This window comes from Coturnix japonica, chromosome 11, assembly GCF_054131305.1.
Source record: "Coturnix japonica strain WE chromosome 11, WE-NBRP24, whole genome shotgun sequence".
In the NCBI taxonomy this organism is placed as follows: Eukaryota; Metazoa; Chordata; class Aves; order Galliformes; family Phasianidae; genus Coturnix; species Coturnix japonica.
Window position 1 is genome coordinate 25324416 of NC_140673.1, and position 26326 is coordinate 25350741.

Genomic DNA, 26326 nt, shown 5'->3' on the forward strand with positions numbered 1-26326 from the left:
TCTGTTTACACATAGAATACAATACATGGCCCAAAGAAAATAATTACCCATTGGGCTGTAAATTCACGTACTGTTTGGTAATTAGTTAGGTCACCAATCTTTGAAACCGCAACACTCAGAAGTGGCTGTAACAGGCAGCAGGTAGGGAACAGACCAGTTCATGGTTTGGCATTGAAGGACTAAGCAAAGGATTCTCATGGGAGGAATGGTTGGGGTGTTTTTATTGGGTGGGGTTGCTTTCTAAGCTAATATTTACCATAAATCCCCCAATGTGGATTAGATATCAGGAAGAAAGTTTATCATATCAAGCATATATTGGGAAAAGAAAATTCTTGTTTAGCTAGCAAAGAGACATACAACTCCCTTAAAATTTACATTTAACAGTTTGCCAGAGGATATTTTTCCACATGAAACATTAGTTAATTTTCAGCCTCGCACTGCATCCCATATATTCAAAAAGAGGTTCAAGTAATTCTTTGACTTTTCGCTTCTCCAAAAGGTAAAATGTTAATGATTCTATTAAGAAGCACCTCAACAGATGTGTTACCAAACCAGCAGCACACACTGCAACACACCACACATTCAATTGCTTCTTTCCATGGAAATAGCATCCACAATGATACATTCTCCAAGTTGTATAAAAGGGGCCAAATCCAGAAATTTCTGCTTGATTCAGACAGATGTCATGGTCTGAAATTTGTCATCTTAAGCTTCCTTAAAATCACCTTCCTATCAGTTTAAAGCATCCGTGTCCCTTCAGAGCATCTTGCACATCCCTATCGATAATCACAGTCTGTTGAACTGCAGAAGTGGCAGAGAGCTCATCTCAAGCAGAACCTCCATCCCCACATCAAGATCCCCAAGCATCAGCCAAAGTTAAGCTTTGGAGATCCACTTTCTGAGAGAGATGCTAAGGCAATCAAGATCCTCTGTAGAATGTGTCAGCTAAAAGTCTCTTAAATTTGGTGGGATGAACCTGGACTTTGGAGTACCATTTTCTTTCCAAGAAGTTAATTCCTGTGTGGTTCGCGTGGTCCATCCTGACCAGGATGGCAGCGACACAATCCCTGAAACACCCTAATCCAGAGGGGGCAGCTTTGCAAATTAACAGCCTCTGATATACATAGATATATACATTTAATTCACTGACCTTCCCCAACTGCTTTCTGAACTTTGAGCACCTGACCCAAAACTACAGTGCAAATCACACTGTGACAAGGAGTCCCCTGGTTTAGACACACACCCTATGAAGAGCAGCCTCATTCTGCTCTCTCCAAACCCACACCTCATTTATTCTTACACACCCCATTTGCCCACTTAGTTTTTGTAGAACTAAACTTTCAAGTGTCTTCCCCTTCCTGGTTCTGAGTGACTGACATCAGTCCTCTGATAAAGGCAACGAAGATCATTTTATTACCACTCCCTCTCTTCCCTAATCCATTTATTACTTCTGAACTTTAACACCTATAGTCTCAAGCCACCTCTCAAGAAAAGGGCAAAAGATAATCGTATGAAAACTAAACCACAATTCAAGTGGGAAGCAGCACACCTAACACTACGCTTGATTTATTTTAGAAAACCTTACGATCTCTTGTTCTAAATAGAGTCACTGACCTAGAAACATACACTCATCTCTGGAAATAAATCAAGATTCCTCCTACATTAATCTAATTGCAGTGGAAGCTAAGTAGTCCCCTAAGTAATTTAAGTTCCCTTATTTGAAACAAAAAAAAAATTAAAAAATTAAAAAAAGAAAATCAGATCTTCCTTATCCCTGGGAGTGTCTTCTGTAGAACAACCCAGTTGTGATTAATTTATCTGCTTACAGTAGCAAAGACATTTTGCCTTGAAAAAGGGATAGGTGTGGGCTGGCAGTTGGGGTCTTACAGGTCATTCTGCATATGAGTAAATAAAAACCTTCTATCTATATGGTATGGTCAAGGGTTTATTTACTTATTGTGTTTAATTATACTGTCAGTGACATAAAACTCCCCACAAAAACTACTGTTTTCTGAAACATAATAGCTGAGATATTCAGTACTTTTTCTGATTAGCAGCTATAAAGAAAGTAGCAAAAACTTTAAAGAACTAATGATCCTGATGGTTTTCTTACTTCCTACTCCTGTAATGGCTTGATTACTTTATAAAAGGGCAGCAGCACAATCACCGTAATCATCTCATCTTTTTGGTAGTGACACAATTAATTTAAAAGAAGGGTGGAACTCTTGAGCTGAATCCCTTTTCCTCAGACAAGACGCTCCCCCCATAAAGTTCTTTGTCCAAAGTAATAATGTGGGGAACAGGTTGAGCCAATAAACCATCCTGGAAAGGCTGGATGGATGTGAGATGAGAGCAAGGTTGCAATAGGCTTGTGAGAACAGGGACATCTTTCTGATTGTAATTTAATTCACCTTGATTACAAGAAACATTTACCTGTTCATTGTTCCATAAATTTTAATAATAGTCTGTATTCCAACAGACAGCCAAGCTAACCCAGCCAACTTGCTTTCAACAAGCAGGATAAACTCAGACTTCTTCTACCTGTGCTCTACTCCAAGAACCAAAGGAAGACATGATGGTACAGCATTCATACAGTGCAAGTGCTAAATCACCACCACCAATACACCTGAAAACCTGAACAGGGACAGGAGCAGTATGATTGAGAGATATGGTCCTGAGCTTTCAGTACGCTGCAAATACACTTCAATATACTCCGAACTAATACAACAGTGCTTGCTTAGATTAGGGATACTGAGCCAGCTTAGCGATACCGATCTATTTCCAACAGATAAAGCCCACTGTATATGGGACTTGCCCCACCACAGTGGGTCTGTGTAACACAGCGGGTCAGCTCAGGACTTCACCTTCTCTGGCTGTATGGCCAAGACCAGCACAGACCTTCCGGCTCTCGGCCCCTTCCATTTGTTCACCAAGAGCATTTGGATGAATACTTTTGCAGCAGCAAAAACTAGTTCTGATGAAGCGTTCCTTCAGTAATCAGCACTAAAGGGAAGTGTAATTTATATTAGCTACGTTTTTCTTGACGTGCTGCAGCTGAGGGGACAACAAATAAATAGTAATTATCTGTTCTTTTCCCAAAATATCACGTCTTGAAGTTCCAATTATTTGTTCTCACATATATTAGAGCTCACCATTAGCGTAAATATTTCTTTCCACCATTTCTTCCTTTGAAAGAAAAGCCTGTGCAGCGAAAATCTAAGGATGCAACAGATTGAATATGAATAGCTTATCGCTTTTGAGAAGTATCTTAACTATTGTAGGTCTTATTAAAGCAGACAATTTAGACTTGATTAGGCTGAAGTTATTTTTTCTGCTCTAGTCATGCAATTACATTTATTTACATCAAAAGCCCTAAGCTGCATATACATGAAAATAAACCAAAATAGTGAAATACCTCCTAAGTGAACAGATACAACATAAAGTTAATCAGTGCTACCCAATTAGAATAAATCTTAGCACTTGACTGAACTTTGCATATTCTTTAGGTGACCTGAAGCAAACCAGTTGCTCTATGATCTTTGACCCTGAATTTTAGATAGGTCTAAAAATGAGAGCACTGAAAATTGCACTCACTATACACACAATGCAAATGAACGCATTGCAAAAGCACCTTCACTGAAGGCAAACAAAGGATGAGGTTTTCACATGCCTACTTCAGTATTAATTTGACAGTGACTAGTGATGAATTGAGGTGCTAATTGACTTGTAAAGCTATCAGTATTTCGCTTTAACTGATTGGCTGCCTTACAGAAACCCTATGATCATAGAACCATAGAATGGCCTGGGTTGAAAAGGACCACAATGATCATCTCATTTCAATCCCCCTGCTATGTGCAGGGTCACCAACCACCAGACCAGGCTGCCCAGAGCTACATCCAGCCTGGCCTTGAATGCATCCAAGTATGGGACATGTTATATCTGCATGTAAATGATGCTCCGAGAAACAGAAGAGAAACAAAGCTAAAGACTCAGGTTCTCACTGTTTCAGGAAATGGAAGGAAAGCCCAACAGATAGGAGCTGCTCTGCAAGATAATGAAGTGAATTAAACTAAACTACAGCCTGATGAAAATTGGTTAGGAAAACAGCACTAACGATGCTAAGAATGGAATATAAAATCCCTCTGACTAAAGCACACATTCAATAAGCACACTGCATGCATAAAACAATGCAGCGTGTGCAATAAACATAAACCATAGTAAAAAGGGAAACACGCACTTTATATTAGGCAGTATACAGGAAGTTAGGCTGATTATGTACATAAAGTATTGGTATATGCTTTGTGTGTGCACAAGGAAAAGAAGCCAATGACAGCAGCAGGCCAGATGATCTGCTTAGTGGTCCTTTCCAACCTTAATGATTCTATGACCTGAAGGGCAGAGGGGTGTATTACCACATGCTGAAAACAGTGGGATGAACCACCATGCTGGGAGGTGGTGAGGTCACCATTCCCAGAGGTGTTCATGAACCATGGAGACGTGGCACTGATAGATATGGTTAGAGGGCATGGTGGGGGTGGGCTGATGGTATGACTCAGTGGTCTTTTTCAAACCTTAATGATTCTATGTTCAGTATTGCCTGCCCCACTATACAGAATATAGGGAGCTTGATTCTGACATGTAAAAAATAGCTGTTGGCAACGATAGCACAACTAAAGGAAGGAACCCACCTGTTACCATATCATCTCTGCAGCATTCTGTGTTAATTACTGATCAGCTACATCAAATGCAAAGTCTGGATATCACAGAGTTAATGCTGAGCAGAAAAGAAATACATAGGGAAAACAATCAGCAGGGGAAAAAGCCCACAGAACCATTAAACACGGGTCCTTAAGTAACTTATATAAATAGTTAATTAAGAATAATTTATAGAAATGATTATCATTACCATATTAACACTAATTGCTCTACACAGGAAGACAGCATTGTATAAAGCAAGACTGCCTGCCTGTCATTTCAGCACAACAGAATATTGAGGGACTTTCTAATCTCCTTCTAGTCTTAATACCTCAAGAGAGAAGGTCTCAAATTGAAATAATGGGGTTAATTTACTGAACAGCACTTCACTGCTTTCATTGAAACAAGTCAAATATCCATCCCTTTTCCCCACCTTTCATAAATAAATATCACTTACAACCCTGCACAGGGCTATCAATAGTATTGTGTGGTTAGCTGGCAGTAGGATTATGTCCTCATAAGTACATACGAAGAGGTAGAATTACAACTGCATGCACTACAAGTCTTGAGATTTTAGATCCAGTGAAAAATTGTTCAAAGTGAGAAGAAACAAATGATATAAAAAAGAGGGACTAGACGACTCAAGAACCAAACATGGGAGGGATGGAAGAGGCTTCCTGCTCACAGTTTTGCTGCTAGCACTATTTTCTCAACAGATGGAAGTCAACATATCTGCACAGAGCCTATCCAGGCTCAAGGCTGCTGTGAATGCTCAGGCTTAATTTAAGCCCTTTCCAAACTGCAGTGTTTTGGAGCTGAGAATTTGCCCTACCAAATAATGTTATTGTGCTCTTTCTATCTGTAGTAGCTTCCAGGGATATCAATAGGAAGCCTTACTTTTGGAGCAGCCTACGCTCTTGCATACCACAGCAGGCACCGCTGCTTTACTTTTGGCACATCTGTGTTTATAAATGGGATCTGCCGGCCAGCTTATTAATAGCAAATCGGCGCAGGTCTACTGACTAACAAGGTTAACCAGTGAAGGTCAAAGTGTGCCTCTGCTCCAAGCGCTGAATTCCACGTGATTTTTGAGGCTCCTTTCCTGCACCACACCGAGCACGCAGCTGCTCACCGTGCTGAAATCAGCGCTCAGCATTTCAGAGCTGCACCCAACAATGCTGGCTGATGAAAATGACGGCGGAGGAGAAGAGAACCGTAATGAGATGCTGCAAAAAAAAAACAGTCCCACCTGCTGACTTCAAGGTGCAGAAGCACGGAGGTGTGCTACACAAACAGAAGTGCAGTGACTTCTGCAGCAGCTGCAGGAGCTCCTGTCCAATACCGGTGTCCTTCAATTTACAACAACCTGTAACTCTCATTCACTGACCATAGTCTTCCTCATCTCCATATCCACTTGCCCAGAGCACAAAGTGCCCAGAGATGACCTTTACTCCCCCTAATCTAACCCAATGTCTCATGTCTTTCCCCTGCCTACCATCTTTTTGGCTGTTTTTCTATAGCATAATGGCAATTTTGTCAGTGGGCCAACACAACTTCATTGTACATTCACTGGGAAAAGAAGAAACCATCAGCTTTTATAGGGCAGAGATTAAGAACAACTTCCCGCCTTGCAGTTGGACCTATCTACCTACCAAGGACACCTACCCACCTCTAAACAGGCCAGCTCCTAACTCTGTGATTTCTCAAGAACCTTCAATTCTCACAGCAATAAAAATTGATACAAAATTCATTTTCTCCTATGGTTTAGATTCATTTAAGGCAATGACTTGAATGTAAGTGTTATCTGCAAACAACGTCACCCACGACTGCATAAAAAAATTTATAACATTCATCTTCAGCCCTTCTGATGGTTCCAGCCATCCTCTGGAGCCATCAAACCTACAGTTATTCCTGTATTCCTTGACATCAGTTTGTTCCATTCCTTTCAGGTGAAAAGTGTCTCCAGGGTGAGTATTACCTGACTGAACAACATAGAGTTCATTAGAGCCAAAGAAAGATAACATTTTTTTTCCACTTTATTTACTTAACAGCAGATATTCACCATGATTTTCCCAACCAGTGTGCTGGCTCAAACGAAAAAGTAAATATATTGTTGCATGTAAAAATAAATATAGAGTTATATATTCTGCCCTGTGTATAGGAAAGTTCCCCAGGGTACCTTTAAGTAATGTCATTGTGGTTTGTCTTCTAACCTAAGACCTTCATTATGCTCCTGGAGAAGAGAAATATATGGCTATAGCTGTTCATCACCAGGCACCATCAATTCCACACTTCTGCTGTAAAATTGCAGCTTACCAGGTAAAGAATTTTATCGTGTTGTTTGCTTCTTCTAATGCCTTTTTTTCTTCCTCTGGCATCCATCCCTTACCCATTCTTAGTCCTGCAAGCTGGCTTCCTAAGGATACTGCACTTGTGCACTTCTGTCTCTTATATAATTTTAAACACTAATTGCAATGCAATTTAACACAACATGAAAGATTTCCACAGGTTCTATGAAGAAGGAAGCCAGACTGAGAGGAAGGATTCAAATGAATGCATGTTCTCACCAATGGAAAAGTTTTGAGACCTGTTCAATCTCATTATTAATGTTAAATAAGCCCCGTAGGAGAAAGCAGGACTCAGCTAACACAGAACTACTCTAATCTTCTTCTGCTGTCACCCTCAGTTAGTTGGTAACCTTGATAATAGATGACAAAAAGAAGTGATTCTGAAGATCTGCTTTGGGACTGAAAGCCCTGAGGACAGGTTTCACAGAGCACTGGAAAGCAAAAGGCAACCCTGAAAACTCTCTACAGAAGCATATCCTCGCATTCACATGTATGAAAGGAGAAGCATGGGAAAATAAAAGCATACCGAGTTTCACAACAGCGAAACTAAGTGACAATGAGGTCAAACACTGCTTTACTGAAGCCAGAAATGAGAAAGTCAATGAAAATCTTCTTATTTCATTCAAACGCAGCAACAGGGGTTTTCCATAGGCACAAAGTGCAGCTCTCTAGCTCTGACACACTAAAACACAACAACAACCTGAGAACAATGCCTCCATTGAGGACAAAATATCATTTTGATGCTATCATTTGGTACAGAAGGCAACATTTCCCTCTGCACAACTCGCTAATGCACCACCTGAAGGAACAATCTACGGATGTTCTCATTTGGGACCTCCATGCATAGGGAGGAAGCACAACTTCCTGCTGTTGGATCTGATGCTATTTAGGATCATAGAACCATAGAACGGCCTGGGTTGAAAAGGACCACAATGACCATCCAGTTCCAACCCCCTGCTGTGTGCAGGGTCACCAACCAGCAGCCCAGGCTGTCCAGAGCCACATCCAGCCTGGCCTTGAATGACTCCAGGGATGGGGCATCCACAACCTCCTTGGGCAACCTGTTCCAGTGCATCACCACCCTCTGGGTAAAAAACTTCCTCCTAATCTCCAACCTAAACCTCCCTGACTCAGTTTAAAATCATGCCCCCTTGTCCTACCCACCCACCCAGTCATTCCCCCTCTTGTTTATATGCTCCCTTCAAATATCAGAAGGCCACAATGAGTTAGCAAAGCAGCACCAAAGCCTCACTCCAGGCACGCAATCCCTAATTTTACACCCCATGGATTACAAAGATTTACATCTGTCATAAATATCAGAAACACAAATCCTGGAAATCAAGTCCTAAAAATGAAGAACGATGCTGCAGCATACAGTAAATTACTGTCATTTCTTGAGGTGGCATCATTTCTGTGGTGGCTGATTGCTCTATTATTTTTGCATTCACTGCCCATCACCAATGAGTGCAGGTTCCTTTCTGTGTTTTCTAAGTAGCTCTACAATTACAACTTACAAAGCACTGCTCACAACGGGCAGAATACACCCATGATTTCCAGGCAGCGTGCTGTTTATTTTTCAAGTTAATAAAATACTTTGAGGCTTAGGATACAAAGACAGAGCTCCACCAGCACAGAGAGTATTCATAGATTTGTATATAGCATATCTACTAGTTCTGTGTTCAGGCATGCCATAAATACACCCAGCAATGGAAAACTCTAAGTATGCATTAGCAGCTCCTGTACTTCCTTGTGGATACTGGGCACAATGTTATCATCCTTGTAAAGCAGGGATGAGACTGAAACTCCTCCAACCTCTCTGCTTCTACCACAGCTTTCTGTAAAAACATGCCTCCTCCACCCCTTCAACATCCTCCATTATTTCACAGCTCACTGAAATGGTGAGAACAAAATAAGAAGACAATCCTACTCTTGTAAAGGAGTTTTAGCAAGATGGTGGAGAAAATCCCAGCAATAGGAGGTGCAAGGACACGGCAAAATGAAAATGAATGTTGCTGTTTACTGTAGCTGTTGTCATTTCATGAGAATGATCTATTTCCTCACTTGAATATATTGATGCTATTGGTGCCTGGCCAGTGTTTAAGTTCTCAATTCGATCATTATGTGATGTTTTGTTTCATGATTACAAAATGCCCCTTCCAGCAATCCATAGAAGTGAAACTTTGGCTCCTTTCCTGAGCTGTGCTAACCATTGCTTCCCATCCTTATGAGGCTGCTGATGCGCTGTCATTTTCTGTTCAGCATCACCATCTCTGCTGTCTACCTGCAACCTCCCGAATAAACACAGCAGAAACGTTATATTTAGACAGCAATGGAAAGAAGATTGTAATGATGCCAAAGAGCAGTAAGTAAAGTGAAACAAATCAGATTGCAAAGGCACTGAAAGATGATTTACTTGAAATGCTGCATTTCAGGTTACCTAATCTCAGGGAGAGAAAACAACCACAACACGAACTGCAGGTTTTGATTTAGAGCTATGGTTAATTAATTAAGAAGGGAATAATAGCTGTACCAGAGACATCTCCTGCCTGTGTGTGTACAAATACTGCAGCTCCCACACTTTCCAAGCCACTGTTGAGCAGCTTTGGAGCAAGGAAGAAAAGACCCTTTTCAAGAACACTGCACTGGATCCAGATCATCATGAGTTGAGTAAAAGCAAAGTATCAAACACATCACATTCTTAATACTCATGAGTATTCACATATTTGGACCTCCTGTGAAGATACTCTCTCAGCCAAGAGGCATTACTGTTGCATCTCACTTGGGCGCATTCAGACCATAAGGAATGGTTGCCATACAGCAGGATGCAAGCATCAAGTGACAACTAAATATTATTACATACTCTGAAAGCAATCACTCAGCACACAAGAAGTGCAGCAATAAAAGGGCTTGATACGCTCCGATAACAGGTGATCATTGTGGTCCTTTTCAACCCAGGCCATTATATGATTGTATGATCTGCCTTGGGCAGGATTCTCAGTGTCATGTGAGTGGAGTCCGAAGTGTGTTTTAAGGCTCTGACACCTTCAAATCTGTGCAGGTGGGGGGGAGGGGGCGTTGAACTTAAGAAACACAGAGAATACTTCTGTGTTTTCATGACATCACACCACATTGTTCACCTGCAGGAGATGGAGATATTTCTACAGTCCTGTCTGCTCTTACAGGAAGTTGTATGTTCGTGTCGGAGATTGGGGGATTAAAATCAGGTCTAAAAAGTGAGATCAAGGTTTATTACAGTGCACAGGAACAAGTTATGTGGCAGTGGAGACCTTCCATCTGAACAGAGCAAGCGAGGTTTACAAAGCACCTAATGTTACAGCACTCTGATTTCTCAGGCAGCTTTCCCATCCTCCTTTGTAGCAATTTCATTCCAACTCCATCAAAATTCTACAGAAATTCCAGTTGACTGACACTCTATAAGCTCCATGCATTCATTCACTGACAAAATAGCAAGGCTTGTGTGTAGCACGCGTGGCATCTGCTTGCTGCTAAACGCATACCTGCTCCCATTGCAGCATGCCCTGCTGTGAGGTTTGCCACCTCTCCCTCAACAACAGCCTAAAGTTGCCAAATAAAACATTAAGATCCATTAGCAGGAGCATGAAACAGCCTCAACTCCTATTTTCACACGACATTAACTTTTTATTCTTTCCCCTCACATTTCAGCTAGTCCTGATCAGGATGCAGTGGCCAACACTAAAAAAATCCAACACGTTTACCTTAGAGTCCTAACAACACAACAGTAAAATCCCAAATGCGCACCCTAAGTTCTTATTGATATTTGGTGTAGGTTTCCTGCCTATGTGTTACCTCCTCAGACTTCAGTCTGGAGCTCAGTGAACACTGCAGCACCTCCAACAGGATCCAAGCAGCATAGATTCATCAGAACGGCTCCCATTGAATACACTACTCCAAAAGTCAATTTAAAACCTATCGCAGAGCATCATTTTTATTCACCACAGAGCAATCTAGCCTACAGCAGAGATCTTTATCTCTTGAGCCCTAACTCACCCGAGGTAAAGACTAAAGATTCCTGCTGCTTGCAGGCAGGTTCTTATATATTTAGAACACATCTATTTCACTATCTCACTAAATGTTTCCAATTTGCAGGTCAGATTTTCCACTTAACTGGCAAAACAAATAGGAGCTGTCAAGAATACTGTCTGAGCAATACGTCAGCATATCCCTACCCAAACTGACCTCTGCTGTGAGAGCTGTGAGCACCCAGAGCTGGCCCTTCTCCTGCCAGCATCCAGGACTGGGCACTGCAGTGTCTGGATGGCTGCTATCCATGGAGCAGTTTGGACAGCAGAATCCAATTCAAACAGCTTATTATGGGATATCAGAGAACAGATGCTATATTGCCAGACTCATGCAGTCTCCTGCTTCATCCTCCTGTTCAACACTTCCATCTTGATGTTGTGTTTTGATCCAACTGAAATACTTCACTCTTATTCAGCATTTCTGAACATACATCGCAGAGAAAATAAACAGTGAAGCCCTCTTTGTTTCACTAAAGTCAAAAGGAAGAACCTTCACGCATTTTGAGCCTTATTAAAACCTACACTTCCTTTTGAAAACAAAGCTTAATTGAAACCAGCTAGAGGAACGCTTCATTCATCATGAGGCGACGTTGTATAATTAGAACACAGCTCAGAACATAATGTTTAGTTGCAGAGGTGTCAATTTCCTTTCCTATCCTGCCGTTGCCACTTCCTACTACTGTGAATGAGGCTAAAACCTGCCAGCAGGCTACTGTCTCTTTAGACTGGAAATTATCAGCAAAGGAAAGCTGGGCTGTCTCGAAACAGCTCCCACTTGGAGCTCCTTTTGAGGAGATGAGGCATGGTAGAAATGCAGCCCCATGAGCAATGTGGGGCCATCTCAGACAGGCTCCATAGCCAGCTCTTGGTTCAGAAGGCTCCTTGCTCTTGTGTTATAGCAGAACTGTGCACACACAGCAAAGAATGAACCATCGCTTGCCCCACAGCCTACAGCTTAAGACACAAAGCGAACAAGATTTGGTTTCATAATCTAGCAGCAGAGCAGGAGTGATGAAAACATCCTTAATGGCCCTCACCAAGTGAGTGATCCTAAGTCTCTGAAGTAGGTTAATACCGTGATTACAGAATTTGCTGAGTTCTGCCATGGCTTCCTGCTCCAATCTCCTTTCATACTTACCAGCTACACGAATAAAAATGCTATTGGTATAAAGGTTAAGCACACTAAAGAAGAGTCATGTGAAGCTTTAGCCACACCTCCACCTGATACACAAAACAAAGCTCTGCAGTGTACAATGGCCTGATAAACCCATTGGCACACCCTTCCCATCTGTCCGTGCCAGCCTTTGTGTTCACATTCCCTTTCTGCATTGGGAAGTGAAATGTCACCATTCAGATGAATGCTGTCACTGCAGCCATTCCAAATTCGACATTGAAATAATCAAGGTAAATAAGAATCCTTCTCCCTAAAATTATGACCGAGCATTAATATCACTGTTAGGCTCAGGGTGAGTAAACTAGTAAGTTATCACCTCTTAATAACCGGAACACTGGCACGAGGAAATCTCATACCTCAAAGCACACCACACGCAACAGATCAAACTAAAATCCAACTCAAAAAGCTGTCAGAAAGAGCTCTGAAGGGTAATATCCTCTCAATTTGTTTCCTTGGTCACATCAGCATCTTTTCTAACATAAAATTCTAGCTAACTAACTACTGATATTCCAGGGTGCTCTGCTTACACAAGCAGCATTGGCCATAGGGAATTGGCTCTATTATGCAGCTACTGCTGGCAATTAAAATCATTTAATTTCGTGCATATTATATTTTTAGAGGAAAAAAATGCCCACTTCTATCATTGAAGTCTGGTTTTTTTCCCCACATAGGCCACCATTTCTAAATCTTTTAGCTTGTCAGTTCTGAATAACTTGGTTACTAAGATAGTGTTTACGGGGTTTAGAGTTTAATGCAGGCCAATAACCTTGAATATTTTAAAGAAGCGAGAAAAAAGCTTAGCCAAACATTTCAGCAAGTCTAAAGAGACATAATTTGAAAGGCGTTTAGAGCTAGCGCCTTTTCGTTTCCACATCTCAGGCTTTTAGAACCTTTGGTCTAAACCTAAAGGGGAAATTTTTCCCTTTGAACTGGGTTACTTCAAATGGAAATTTCATTACTAACCTCAGAGAATTCAGTCTCCTCCAAACACCATCTGCTTTTAAAAAACCAACCATGTTTGGATATAATTAGTGTGGTAACAGAAACGACACAATCTTGCACACAGAGGTTATAGGGCATCAACTACAGATGATGTTGCAATGTCTTACACTTATCCTGATGGAGAGGAGTATGAAGAAAGGGAAGAACACACAGGAGTGATCCCAGCAGAGAAGGAGCTCAGCTGGTGGGCAGCAAATTCACAAGTTTAAAGTGGAATTTCTCAAGATATCTCCACATTCCTGAACACAACAAACCTGCACCTTGGGTATCTCCCACTCCTTTCTCTCCAAAGAATTCATCAGTACATTCCTCCGTGATTCACTGGGAGAGAACCACGTCTAATACGTGGCATGTAATTTTCATATTGTTTAATAAAACATAAGAAGTTCTCCTTGGTAATTCTGATTGTAGCTCTGCTTTACTCTTTCCTGTTCACCAATGGCTCTACACAAGAGAGCTCCTCTGAAAGAAGAAACTCCACCACCCTCATTCCAAGTGTTCTTTCTCTCTTCAGAACTTCAGCCATGCAAAAATTCATTCAGATATTTACTCCACACTTTGTTGACCTTAAATAGTAAATGGCCAGACATAAAAGTCTTGCAAAAGTCTTACTATAAATCTGGCTGACAGACAGTACCAAAGAATCACCGACTTAGGTTACTTCTTTGTATCTGGCTATCTTAACAGATGATCACCAGGCAACAGGAAAGTACAAATTTCATTGCATAGAAAGTCCCCTAAAGTCTTTTTTCAAAAGATTACCTTTTGTCTTAAGATTTGGGGAATTCAATAGAAATACACAAAGTATTTCATATAAACACACCATTATTTCACTTAGTATAATTCCAGTATCCAATTGCTGTATGGACCCTTAGCCCCAAGTAATTGGTTCTACCATAAGATTAAAAAAACTCCTTTTTGATCCTCACAATCTTTGCAGTATGCTGGCAGTTTATGCATTGAATACGATATTAGGAATTACTGAATTAAGGAATTACAGTGGGGAGCTAACTAGCTGCTCAAATATAGGACATATATGTTTGCCTTTTCTTTATTTGCTGAAATGACCATGTCCCTGAAAGTCGTTATGGGATAATTTGATTTGAATGACTGATGAAATAAAGCTAACATCCTCAATGCTTCTGAACACAGTGAAGGTTTGCTGCTTTCAGAAGATTCCTACCTTACCCCATTTCCCTGTTGCTCCCTTAATACCCCTACATTAAAAACAATAAGTGAATATAGCATTAAAGAGGGCCGTTGGGTTCTTAGATCTCTCTTATATATTTTTGAACACCAAAATTCCATTTGTTTCATTCAAGTGAGCAGTTCAGCAGCAGTGGGACCACTTAACACTTGTCCAGCAAGGAAGGACTTGCTGGAACTGGATTATGCACTGGAAAACGTTGTCCAAGTAGGTTGTGGATGCCCCATCCCTGGAGGCAATCAAGGCCAGGCTGGATGTGGGCAGCCTGGTCTGGTAGTTGGCAACCCTGCACATAGCAGGGGGTTGAAACGAGATGATCATTGTGGTCCTTTCCAACCCAGGCCATTCTGTGATTCCACATTTCGCTGATCACTGTGGTCCTTTCCAACCCAATCCACTCTGTGGTTCCAAGTAAGAGAGAAAGGAGATCAACCTGCATTATCCAGGGCTTTGTTAAGGTATGTACATAGAGATAAGGTACAAGGCACAGAACATTTAAACACTTTAAGCAGAACTTGGTAACTCCTAATAAAACCACTCAGTGTCACTAAAACTGGTTCCTCCCTCTCTAACCCTTCGACAACGTTCATCATCTACATCTTCACAGCTGCTGTGACCTCAATATCTGTTCTCTTCATCACTTGTGCCTGGTCGGCTCTGATTTCTTCATAAAGTGCTGCCAAAGCAATCTCTCCTGAATACTGCTCTGACGATGCTGCTTTGAAGCCCCCTGATGATTTCCAGTCATTCAGCCCATTTAAATTTATTGTTCCCTTCTTCCAGCTAAGAGTGACTAAAAAAGCAGATTCACTTAAAATATTCAGATTTTTCCTATTCTCTAAAAGCAGAACGGAGCTGCAAAAGTAAATGAAGAAAGAAAGGCCAAAGAAAATAGCGTGCTATGGGACTTCTCCTCAGCATCATGCCTAAGGATAAAGTTCTTCTCCCATTCCTAGGCACGAGACGTACTCTTAGCTGAAAATAATACCTGCCTATGGAAGCTTTCCTGCTAGCAGACTTGCTCCTTTTGTTTAGAAATCAACCAACCAAGCATAATTCTTGAATTAGGAATCCCAAGGCCTTATTTCTCACCTGAAACAAAATGCCTCCCTTTTTACACCTAGCAGCATCCTATACTGAAGCACTGCCAGCTGAATTATTGTGACCATTTTCTATTGTGGCTGTATTTTTCTTACTCCAGAAAAATTTCTGTGCTCCTTTTAACATCCTTGTGATGTGACCTTTAGCAAAATCTATCAGGCTGCCTTCTTAGCAACCTGTTGTTAGGCTTTTTATTTTAGTTTTTAATAAGGAATATATAAGAAAAGAACATTGCTAAGATTTAAAGCTCTTATCAAGGCCGACGTGTTCAGATTGGGGTTGGAGTATCATGAAAAAGCTCAGAGCTATATCTTGACAGAGGAGCAGAGAAGGCAGCAAATGGAGCGCATCTCCTGACCACTGTCCTTCCATTCACTGAATGGGGCAAAGGTCTCCAGGAAATAGCACTATGAGATCAGCTCATTAAAAATTGTATGAAAATGTATATCCTGAAGGGATGTTAAATTAGGGAGCTTTGAGCCTGTCCTTCCTTAGAATTTCAGTGCTTAACCTCATAGCCCCAGCATTTCTTCATGCAATTAAATACAGAGCTATAGGTATAGCACACCGCTTTAGTTACAGTCTAGCAAAGAGAAAGAAAATAGGAGAGACAGACAAAGAACTCTGTAGGTAGCCTTCGTTTTGATCTTCCAGCATCTCTTTAGAATTGCCATCTCTTTTACATGCTCACTACAGCAGAGGCTGCGTTCTTCCACATCCAGTTGCACTGAGAAGTGCTGATAACACACTATATTTAAAGAGATATTCTAGAGTCTGTGTGCTTAAAAAAATGGCAATTCATAAACATCCTTACACCAGCAACCACAGCAAACATTAAACACATATACATAAACAACATTAAACTTCAGCCAAGCCCACACGTAGAGTATATCCAGTTTCCCCAATGCATTTAACTCACTTTATGAGATTTCAGACGTTTGAGCTCCATGTACAATTCATACAGGCTACCAAGTATAAAGAAAAGGATTAATTGAGTCAACTTCTCTGATGTATTTGCCTTCTACCTAATTAGAATTGTAGGATCATAGAACAGCCTGGGTTGAAAAGGAGCACAATGCTCATCTCGTTTCAAACCCCTGTTATGTGCAGGGCCGCCAACCACCAGACCAGGACAAGATGAACCCCATTCCCAAACAGATTCACTTCCCTCCAATAGGAGATCCTAGAAACATGACCGTGTTAAAATTTTTGGTTCTACACACACAGACCTCTGTGTTGATGGAGCAACAGCCTGTTTTCTTCCATAATACATGCATCACAAGCAAATGCAAAGCCCAGTGATACCACACACTGCTCACATCTCCACTTGATAAACATGGAGCAAGGAAACGCTGCTTCACAACACAGCAGACAAATGGTAATTTGCCCAACGTGTCCTATTTTCAATGCTATTTTGCAGCAATGAGCAATGCTATCTCCACGAAATGGAAGTAAAAGCTACTCTGTTCTTGTCAGAATAATAAAGGGCACCACAATGGCAATACTGCCCTTCTGCACTGCACAACAGCATAAATAAAAGAAATTGGAAAAAGCCAACAGTACTGTAGTAAGGTAAGCTCACCTACTTGTAAATAAGCTATCAGCTCTATTGATTGGTGCTCCAGCCTGGGCAATAAGAACAGGATAAATGCTTTGTCTATATCACAAGTTAGAGAAAACTCCACTAATCTTCATCTGCACCACCAGAAAGAGAAAACAGTGCCAAGGCACAGCTCAAAGATGGCCAAGGAAGAGAAATGTGGCTCCAAAGGTATTGAGAGTGGCACGCACAGGTTGTATAGACAGCAACAGGGAATGAGCTACAGAACTGAAACATGTCTGTCTCCAAATCTCAGGTTAGTTTAAAGCTAAGATATTGGCTTTGGCCTCGCTATTGCCTCTCGTAGAAGAAAATATGCCAATGAGCCAGCATATACCTCTAACCTGGATTTTACAGAGCAGTGCTGTGACTTGTTGCATTATAACTTATGGAGCTTTCCATACCATCACTGGAAAAGGCAGAGTCCTTTAAAAAAGTAGCAATGTTCAAATACATGTAGCATAACACGCTGACAGAAACGTTATTTATTAGTAAGTATTAAGCAAGCAAATGCTTTTGCACACGGAATGCTATAAAAGCATTATCATCAACATACTTATCCCTGTAGAGTACTTCCATGTGAGCTGTATTAGCAAACCTCTACTAATCCAAACCTCTAGAGGCATTGTATGTAGCTACTAATCTGAGTGAATTAAGTCATTCCTCCTCAGCCGCACTCATTACACGATAGAATTTCCTTCCCTGAACAGTTCATTGACACTAAGGTGTCATCACAAACTTCTCCTGGAGTCTTTTCAGCAACTGCAGATGGAGAAATAAGTCTCTCTGAAAACCAACTTCTTTACCCATTTGGAAATGCCATCCCCTGCCCTTCACTTCCACCTTATTTTAACTAAAGGTCAGACATAATGGAGTACATACAGCTGAGCTGCGTGTAGCATCGCAGTGCAGTAATGCACAGCACCAGCAGAGCTGGATCCATGGGTGATCCCATCACCAGCTGATTTCCTGCTCTACAGAGCCTTGGAGCGCTGTAACACCCACCTACGTTTAATGACTGCGTTGCGTTAAGCTCCTAATTGCTGGTTTCAATTGAAATGCTTTGATGACTGTTAAAATATTGAAAGAAATGGTAAAGTAACAGGAGCTCTCAGGAAATGTTATTCTTGCGCTCAACAGATTATTGATTCCTCTATGAAGGAACAGCAGAGTCGGAGATCTCCAACCTTAATTTAGGCAGACCTGTCTCTCAATTAAAAACAACAGTAAACACTGTAATTGCAGCAAGAGACAACATCCATCTCCCTCTAAGAACATTTCAATTAACACAACCACGGATCCCCCTTTGGTTGAACATGGTATTTAAAACAGAATTCACGAGCTCTCTAATTTATGATAGGTTATTGGATAACTCGTGTTAATTACAACTACACAATGTCAAAATTAATGATTTTCCCACCCTCTTTCAACTTGAGAATGAATTCATAACTTATAACAAGACTCAAAAGATGTGCAATTAATATTGTCAGCAACCACTTCACAAAAGAGATTTGTTAAAGGCAGGCATGTGGACTCAATTAGTGTATCAATTAATGTTGCAGTTACTTGATCTATAAATTATTGAAGAACTCATACAACTACTGTGAGGAAACAAAGCAAATCCACTCCCTGTCGATGAAACGAGCTCCTGGCTGTGCTCCTCTCTCTTTACTCTTTATATCAAATCTGAGTTTTGCTGGATTACATGAATCTTTGCTATGTAATCGGAAAAATAAATGAACCCTAAACAGTCCAACAGCTGGGAAAGCCTCATTGCAGTGATGACACTTTCATTGCTGTTAGTTGGCTGCAGTGCAGGGAAAGAAAAATAAGAAAACGAAATAAATCTGACTGTCCTTGTTCATAACGCTTATTGCTGTAAAGCAAAGTGTCAGTCTTGAAACAAACCTGCAAAGACTGCACTGAGATTTCTAGGTACGGCAATAATTGAACTTTCATGTCAACCAGAAACTTCAAATTTCCTAGTGATCAGGCTAAAGACAAGACTCAAAGGAGGTCTAAGAAACCCCAAGGAAGACTTGGGCTGCAATAGACACCTATGATCAAAACTGATAAAGACAGAACATAACCTTGTTTAAGGGCTCCTCATCCCCAGAGGCTCCTAAACTAAGTAGGAATGTCCTGTTTGATCTTAGTATGAATACAGTTTTGCTTCTGGGGATATAAAGGGTCTCCTTCAGATGGCTAGATAGACTCCAGTCTCTCATTAGAGTTTCAAAGACCTGTGAAATGGATGTGATTAGCCAGCAGCCTGATCTGACACATGGAGTGGTCCTGGAGCCTCTGCACTCCCTTTAATTAGTAGTCACACACTACAGCAGGATGCTTATGCTCTTTGCAACCCTGATTTCAGTAAGATCAGTCTCACATCTTCCAGCCCCAAGAGAGCACTGCAGGGAGCATCCCCTACTCCTGGCACAGCAAGCAGGGTCATTCCTTACCTGGCATTGGGAAGTGCATTGAGCAAAGCGCACTCACTCCTTCCCTCCTCAGGCACAGCTGCGGAACCTGTATATTCATTCAGTTAAATGTGATGGCTGTAAGGAGCTCCAGCAGAGCTGCACTGCATCCCAGCCCCTCCAGCTTGCATGTCTTACTGGCTGGTGAAGGCAATCCCCAGCTTGGCAGCACGCCTCTTTGGAATCTGTTGCCAGATGCCACGTGCTTCCAGTGCACTGCAGTGGAAACCTATTAAATAAGGGAATTTCGCCCACAGGGATCCTTAGCATCAAAGATTGCTATGGCAGTTGTCAAGAGGCCTGACTTACTCGCTTCCGTTTTCAGAAGACCCTGCCATTTTCAGTACAGCCTCAAGTCTTGCTACAGACTCCATACAGAGACTACAGTAAGAGCTGATTTTGCAGACAAAGAAATAAATACATTCTTAAGCTTCCAATAGAGCAATTATTGAATCTGAGTGCAACAAGGAGAAACCAAATCCCTAGAAAAGTTTCCTGGCTTCCTACAAGCAGACATAGACCAGGTTCATATGTGACAGCCTGGCATGCTCTCTTACAAACCTTCCACTTCAGCTTTCCTGTCTAATTGTCTATGAGCAGGTCATGCAGTGTAGTCGTCAGTGTGGATCCGTCATCAATGCATCACGTTTCCCCCCGAAGAAGCTTCTAAATCAATTTTAATTCCAATAGGCTTAAGGCAATTTGTTTTCAATTTGATTCATTAATCTGTACAAGTTTATAAAGTGACCTTTACCCCCTCATGTACTGCAATATAAACGTGGTTTATGTATCTAAATGCTCTGGCTAATAAGGACTTCTTTTTTTTCCCTCCCAACAGGAATGCTACAAACATGTGATGTTTATTCACCACTCAATGAAGAAGATCACATAAACAAAAAGCAAACTAACATGAATGTTCTCTGTCACTCTTCTTAAAGAATCCATAATTTCTGGCAAAAAAAAATCACACACCAAATGAAATCACCATGAAAGTCCAGGACTGAAGCTTTCTAAATCTCCTGAGGATTTTGCATGATTTCATTTCACAGATCAGCATGAAACCTCTTCAGGATGCCTTTTAGAATTCATCCATGCTCTTAAAGACCACAGTTACAACATAGCTACCAGCAGATATCAGGCGAGAGTGGCATGAAGATTAGTGCTGGAGGTTGTGGTTGGCAGGAATATAATCTCCTCTAATAACATTGAGTGCACTGTAAGCTCATAAGATGGAGTGAAGTGTAGGAAGGAGGGTTGTGCAGGTCACAGCAAAACATGGGTCCCCAACTGCTCAACACCTTGCCAATAGACAGAGCAAAGAGCAACACCTTCCAGTCAGTTAAATTCCTGCTGCGTGCTGAGAATACAAGCAAATATATTTGCCAGAGCCCATCAAATTCTGGAGCATATATTCATCAATCAGGTCAATAAAAGGCAAATTAAGGACTTGGCTCTTAATGATGTATTTTTCAGATTACCCATGATGATAATACTATGGTTGAGAGATTACAGTTTGATGTTATCGTTTTAGTACTGAACTTCTCTAAAGAACATCAGAGTTTTACAGATTTTACTTAAATAGCAGCTTCTGAGAGGATTTCACACATACGTTTTTGTCCTAACTCTAAGAATACTCTTAATAATAGAGAAGAAAACTGACTTACAAACCAGCTCTGATGATAACAGAAAGACCAGAGACTTACAGGAAGGACTTCCAGACCTATGGCTGTAAAAAATATCATGCCAAATGAAAAACATTTTAAATAGTCTCTTGTAAGAGAACTGCTCTGTGCATGACTCCAGAAAGAGATATTTGATCCAAAAGTAAGATCCCATGAAATCCATACCCGTGCAGAAGCATTAATGCCCCAAACCTCATATTCAGCATGGGATACACCTGTATGAGTTATTCCACAAGGAAGCTCTTATGAAACTGACTGCTCTGTCTCAGTGCAGTGCAGTGTCTGCAGCTGGCAGGAGAACCTTGGGATGGGTAAAAATGAAGGGTAAGAAGATCCTTCTTACCAAGTGTTGAACAGAAGTGTCTGTATGGCTCTTGCAGAACCACAAAACCTGATCCACTGAAAATATATCAGAGCTGAAATTTCTGTTTATAAATCAGAGCCTAATTTCTTGGGAATACTCAGCTCTGTTGTATAATCAAACTCATTGATGAGAGATGGGAGAAGCCTCACACCAGTGCTTCCTACCCGCTGCTGCTTGCGCTAATGAATGTGGGAAAGAAGCCTCACGTTTGCCACACGTCCATCATTCACACTTTACAGAGAGCTCATTTCTTAAAACATACACAAATACACACAATCCAGCAACAAGCAAATGAGCATATCGAGTTTCTTTTGACTTCTCGCTGCATGAGATTGGAACAGCAAACACCGTCAGAGCTGTACACCTCATCTGTCTAAAACACTCAATGTACAACGAGGCTTCCAGAGGGCTGGATGTGAGCAGACGTGCTCACAGCACTGAGCGCAATCACTTCTGGAGATGCACTGCTGCACACTGTCCCTTCTAGCTCCTCAGACACTTCTGCATGGAGCTCTGATTGCTGCCATAGAATGTATTTTGTGCTTTTCCTCAGCAGTGAAGGTAATTCTCACATTTTCCATGTGGGGGCTAGAATCAGATTTTGCGCAGAGCATTCTGTTGCTGTGATCTATGAACGTGATTTAGAAGACAGATATTGAGTATTTTATTAACAAACACTGAGTTCCTCTAACAGCTGTTTGCTCTTCTCAAAACTCTCACCCTCCAGCAGAAGGAATAACATAGGAGATATAGATCAAAAAGATGTTGTCTGCATCGTAAAAAACTGATATTTTCAGATTTATCAGCTTTACTTTCTCTGCCTGCCTTGATGAGCTTCTCCCTCAGATCACATTCCCATCTACATCAAAATTCCCCTATTTATGTCTTCCTAAACTACAGCTTCTTTTTTATCTCAAATGAACCACTTCTTCCATGCGAGTTGAGGCCATGAGCAATAAGGACTCTAAACCATCCACTGAAATACAGGTTTACACTGTGCCATTGCTGTGGCTTTTACAATAGTATGAAAACTGTTAGGTATTCGGTTGGTTTTTGCTGTTTTACTACTTTTCAGCTTTAGTAATGCGCATTACATTCAGCTTCAATCTCAACATCATTGTCTTTGTAGGTGAAAGATACAAAACAGTTACAACAAACAACATAAACGGCCACTGGATATCAAGGTCTTGGCTTCCGAATTCAATGATATTTAAAAAAAAGAAGAGCAATAAAAACACCAATGTATATACAGTTGTATAATGCACAAATGTAAGAGAGATAAGAATAAAAATCTCCACCAAAGTCTTGCAGATCTCCTATTCAGGAAGCATCAGCTCATACAAACACACATCTCATGCTTATCATTCCAAATAACTTTTACTTTCACTATGTGCACAGACAACAGAAGAATCAGAGATGTATAAAAGATGGTTGAAATAACGTAGGAGATACGAAAGGATAAAGAGAAACCAGACACTACCTTTCTTTTTGGAGTCTTTCCTTGTGCTGGTTTTAACAGCCACTTGAAGTTCTGTCTCAGTTGACATCCTATATCCTTAGTCCTCTTCACACAGATCCAGTATCTCGGTCAGGCTCATTTAGAATATGTCTCCAAGAGAATAATTGAGCCTTTCAGATACTATAACCCAAACAGTTCATCTCATTCAGTCCCTTCGAGTGCTGTTAAAGAAGGAAACAAAAAGTAACAGTCATTTTCTGAGTTTAAAATATTACATGGTTAGTGGGCATGGTGGCAATGGGTTGATAGTTGGACACGATGACCCTTAGTGGTCTTTTCCATCCTCACAAAGCCTATGAAATTCTCTATCTACAGACAGAGAATGCCTCATTCCACAGCCTGCATTTGCAAATGCTTAAAACATGAGCTTTTAAACCTGTTGGAGATGTCTTCAAGGGTGAGATATAACACCTGAGGTGCGCAAAAACCTGTCATTCCAAGCCAATAATGGAGGTCAAGGATTACATCCTGGGAAGTAGGTGGCAATGTCACCAACAGCAACGAATTCAGCATCTCAATTTTTAAATGCCACAATTACAAAGTAAAAACATCTTGACAGATATTAAACTTTACTTCCATTCAATTACTTGAACATCTCTCATACTGAACACGTGATACATCTTGCTTATGGTAATGAGTGTTTGAGGTATATAAGAATCTGCCTTTCACCCACCTGGCACTTATTCTCGCAAATACCTATGTGCAAATACACATCCTTGAAAATACAGTTAATTCAGCCTTCCAGTTTACACAAGATTTAAATGCAACAGGACTACCTGCAAGGGGTGAAATGTTACTATATGGGAAAAGGTACATTTATTGTTGGTGAGATGCAGAAATGATCTGCCTTTGAAGCCGCAGCAGTGACTGCAGACGCATGCTGGAGAAGCACGAGGGAAGCAGGCTGCAAGAGCTGGGGAAGCTTGGGCTGCATCAGGAAGCGATAAGCAAGGATTAAACAACCCAATGAAGACTAAAGCATGGCTCCAGCTCTTCCTGCTCAGAAGAACGAGCCGCCTGCTCAGGGCAGATCACACTGTCCCAAAGCCATTTCTCACAATGCTCCCTCATTGAACAATTCATCTTGTCCTTCTTTTGGAGAAAACGTTCTCCATTATTAGTGCAATTACAGCGAAGTCCATCTGCGCTGTCTGAACAGGTGCCCGGTTATTAAATAAGCATTTGATAAAGAAATTAACCCAGCATATCAGCTGGTTATCTGGCCAGAGATTAACGGCAGTTAAATACGTTTGCTAATGGCACTTCTCAGTAATTTAAGGAAGTAAAGCACTTAAAAATTGAAATAACTTGGACAGTTTAAATCACTTCCCACTGCAAGGGCCATGAAGCCACTCACTCTTTCAAATCCAGTCTCTTTTCACATTTTAAAATGCTTCAGTAACATTACGTTGCTATGCACTATGTGAAGTGACTTAATATTGCTGAAGTGTGTCAGGGGTTTTCTTTAATAAGCCCTTCAAATCTGAACGCCTGTTATGGAATATTCAGAGATAGCTTTTCCAAATGTGCTGAACTGATTTTGAATTGAGGAGTCTAAGGAAGTACAGAAGAGCAAAAAAAGAGGAAGAAAAAAACCCAATCAACTTACAAATCTAAGCTGGGGTGCTTGCTATACGCACCTTCTGAGGGCACTTTAATAAAATACAAACGTTTATTGTTGGCGCCGTTAGTTAGGAAAATGGCAGAAAAGGAAATGCAAGTGAAGGTTGACCGAGGAGAAATGGAGGAAGGCAATGAGTCCCCCAGGCAGGGGGGTTGTGGGACCCCTCCGCAGGAGCCAGCTCTACACCAACGCTTGCAATCTCCCAGCAAACAGGGAGAGAACAGATGTCCCCTGCTGCCCACATCCCCATCCCCTCCCCCCTGCACAGCCCCATTTCATATTCAGCTTTACAGCACAGTGGGGATGCATCAGCCTTTCCAGCTCAGTGGCACTTACTTAAAGCATCTCTCAAGTCACAGCTGGATTGACAGTTGATTTTTCTAGAGTTTGGATTTTTGTTTTCCTAAAGGTTAGATGGCACGAAGCACTATGAGGAACCACCCGACAAAAAGAAAACATTTCTAATAGCTCCCTTTAAAATAAGATCCGAAGAAAGAAGTGAATTTAAAAGAAATACAAACTACCCACAGGGTCAAGAGTTAAGCAAGTTTCAGTGTCCTAAAAGCTGTGTTTGGGTACAAAGCACCAAGAATTTCATCTCCTCTTGTCAGCTGCTATCAACAGAATAGCTGGAGCAGTAACATCTGAATGGCACTGAATATTTTAAGACAGCGACGTATGAGTGCTATCTCATTTGAAGCTCTCCAGAAAAGCTGTATCCCCTCGAGGCTCTCCCAACTGAGTAATATTTTAAAAAATAAATGCATGTCTATTTTTGGACAGGTTCACATATTGATTTACTTTAAAACCTAATCAGGTCATACTCTCCCGGGCTCAGAGATCCTTGAATAAAGCAATAGACATCTTTGTAACAGGAACACATAAACATCTGTCAGATCAAGCTACAGTTCAAACTGAATTTGCTACAGCGACAATTCCTCCCGAACTATAGGCCTTTATGTAAGCTACGTTAGTAAACTTCCATACCCTGTCCATATTTCAGTTGTTTATTACCCAGATGAGAACGGCAGTCAATCTGCTCCTCACCGCAACAGCTTTTATTGTCTCCTCCAATCTAGGTCACTGCTGTTAAATACTACAGCCTCCCAACTGTGGCGAGTACCGCAGCATGTGTTCTAGCAATGAGATGCTACGAGCTTCGAGCAGCTCTGCCACATTTCCCTGTTCTGAAGGCAAAATTCTGTCAGCTGCATTTTTAATAGCAATAACAATAATATTTAAAAGCCCTAATCTTAAATATAGCCACTCTTAATGATCTTCTTGTGCGCCTCGCTCCTGTTCCACCTATTACAATGCTATGTGCATGCCTCAGCTTTTCCTAAAGAGGATTCCGAGCTCTTCGTTTGAACAAAATACTGACATTTTCTATTCCCTTATTAAGTGGATACAGCACGAACACAATCGGTGCTTTTTGGAATTAACTGGCTTTTAATTCCAAGTCTTAAGCC

At 41.1% G+C, this 26326-nt stretch overlaps 1 protein-coding gene across 37 annotated transcripts in view; it reads right to left on the minus strand.

Moving 5' to 3' along the window:
- DAB1 (DAB adaptor protein 1) overlaps positions 1 to 26326 on the minus strand; it is a 341210-nt gene that overhangs the window by 57701 nt on the left and 257183 nt on the right. For all 37 annotated transcript variants that reach the window (XM_085511816.1, XM_015870667.3, XM_015870676.3 and 34 more), the window contains one exon: positions 23195 to 23394. In XM_085511816.1, coding sequence (XP_085367942.1) covers positions 23195 to 23261 — 67 coding nt within the window. In that variant the 5' untranslated portion in view covers positions 23262 to 23394. The remainder of the gene's footprint in view (positions 1 to 23194; positions 23395 to 26326) is intronic.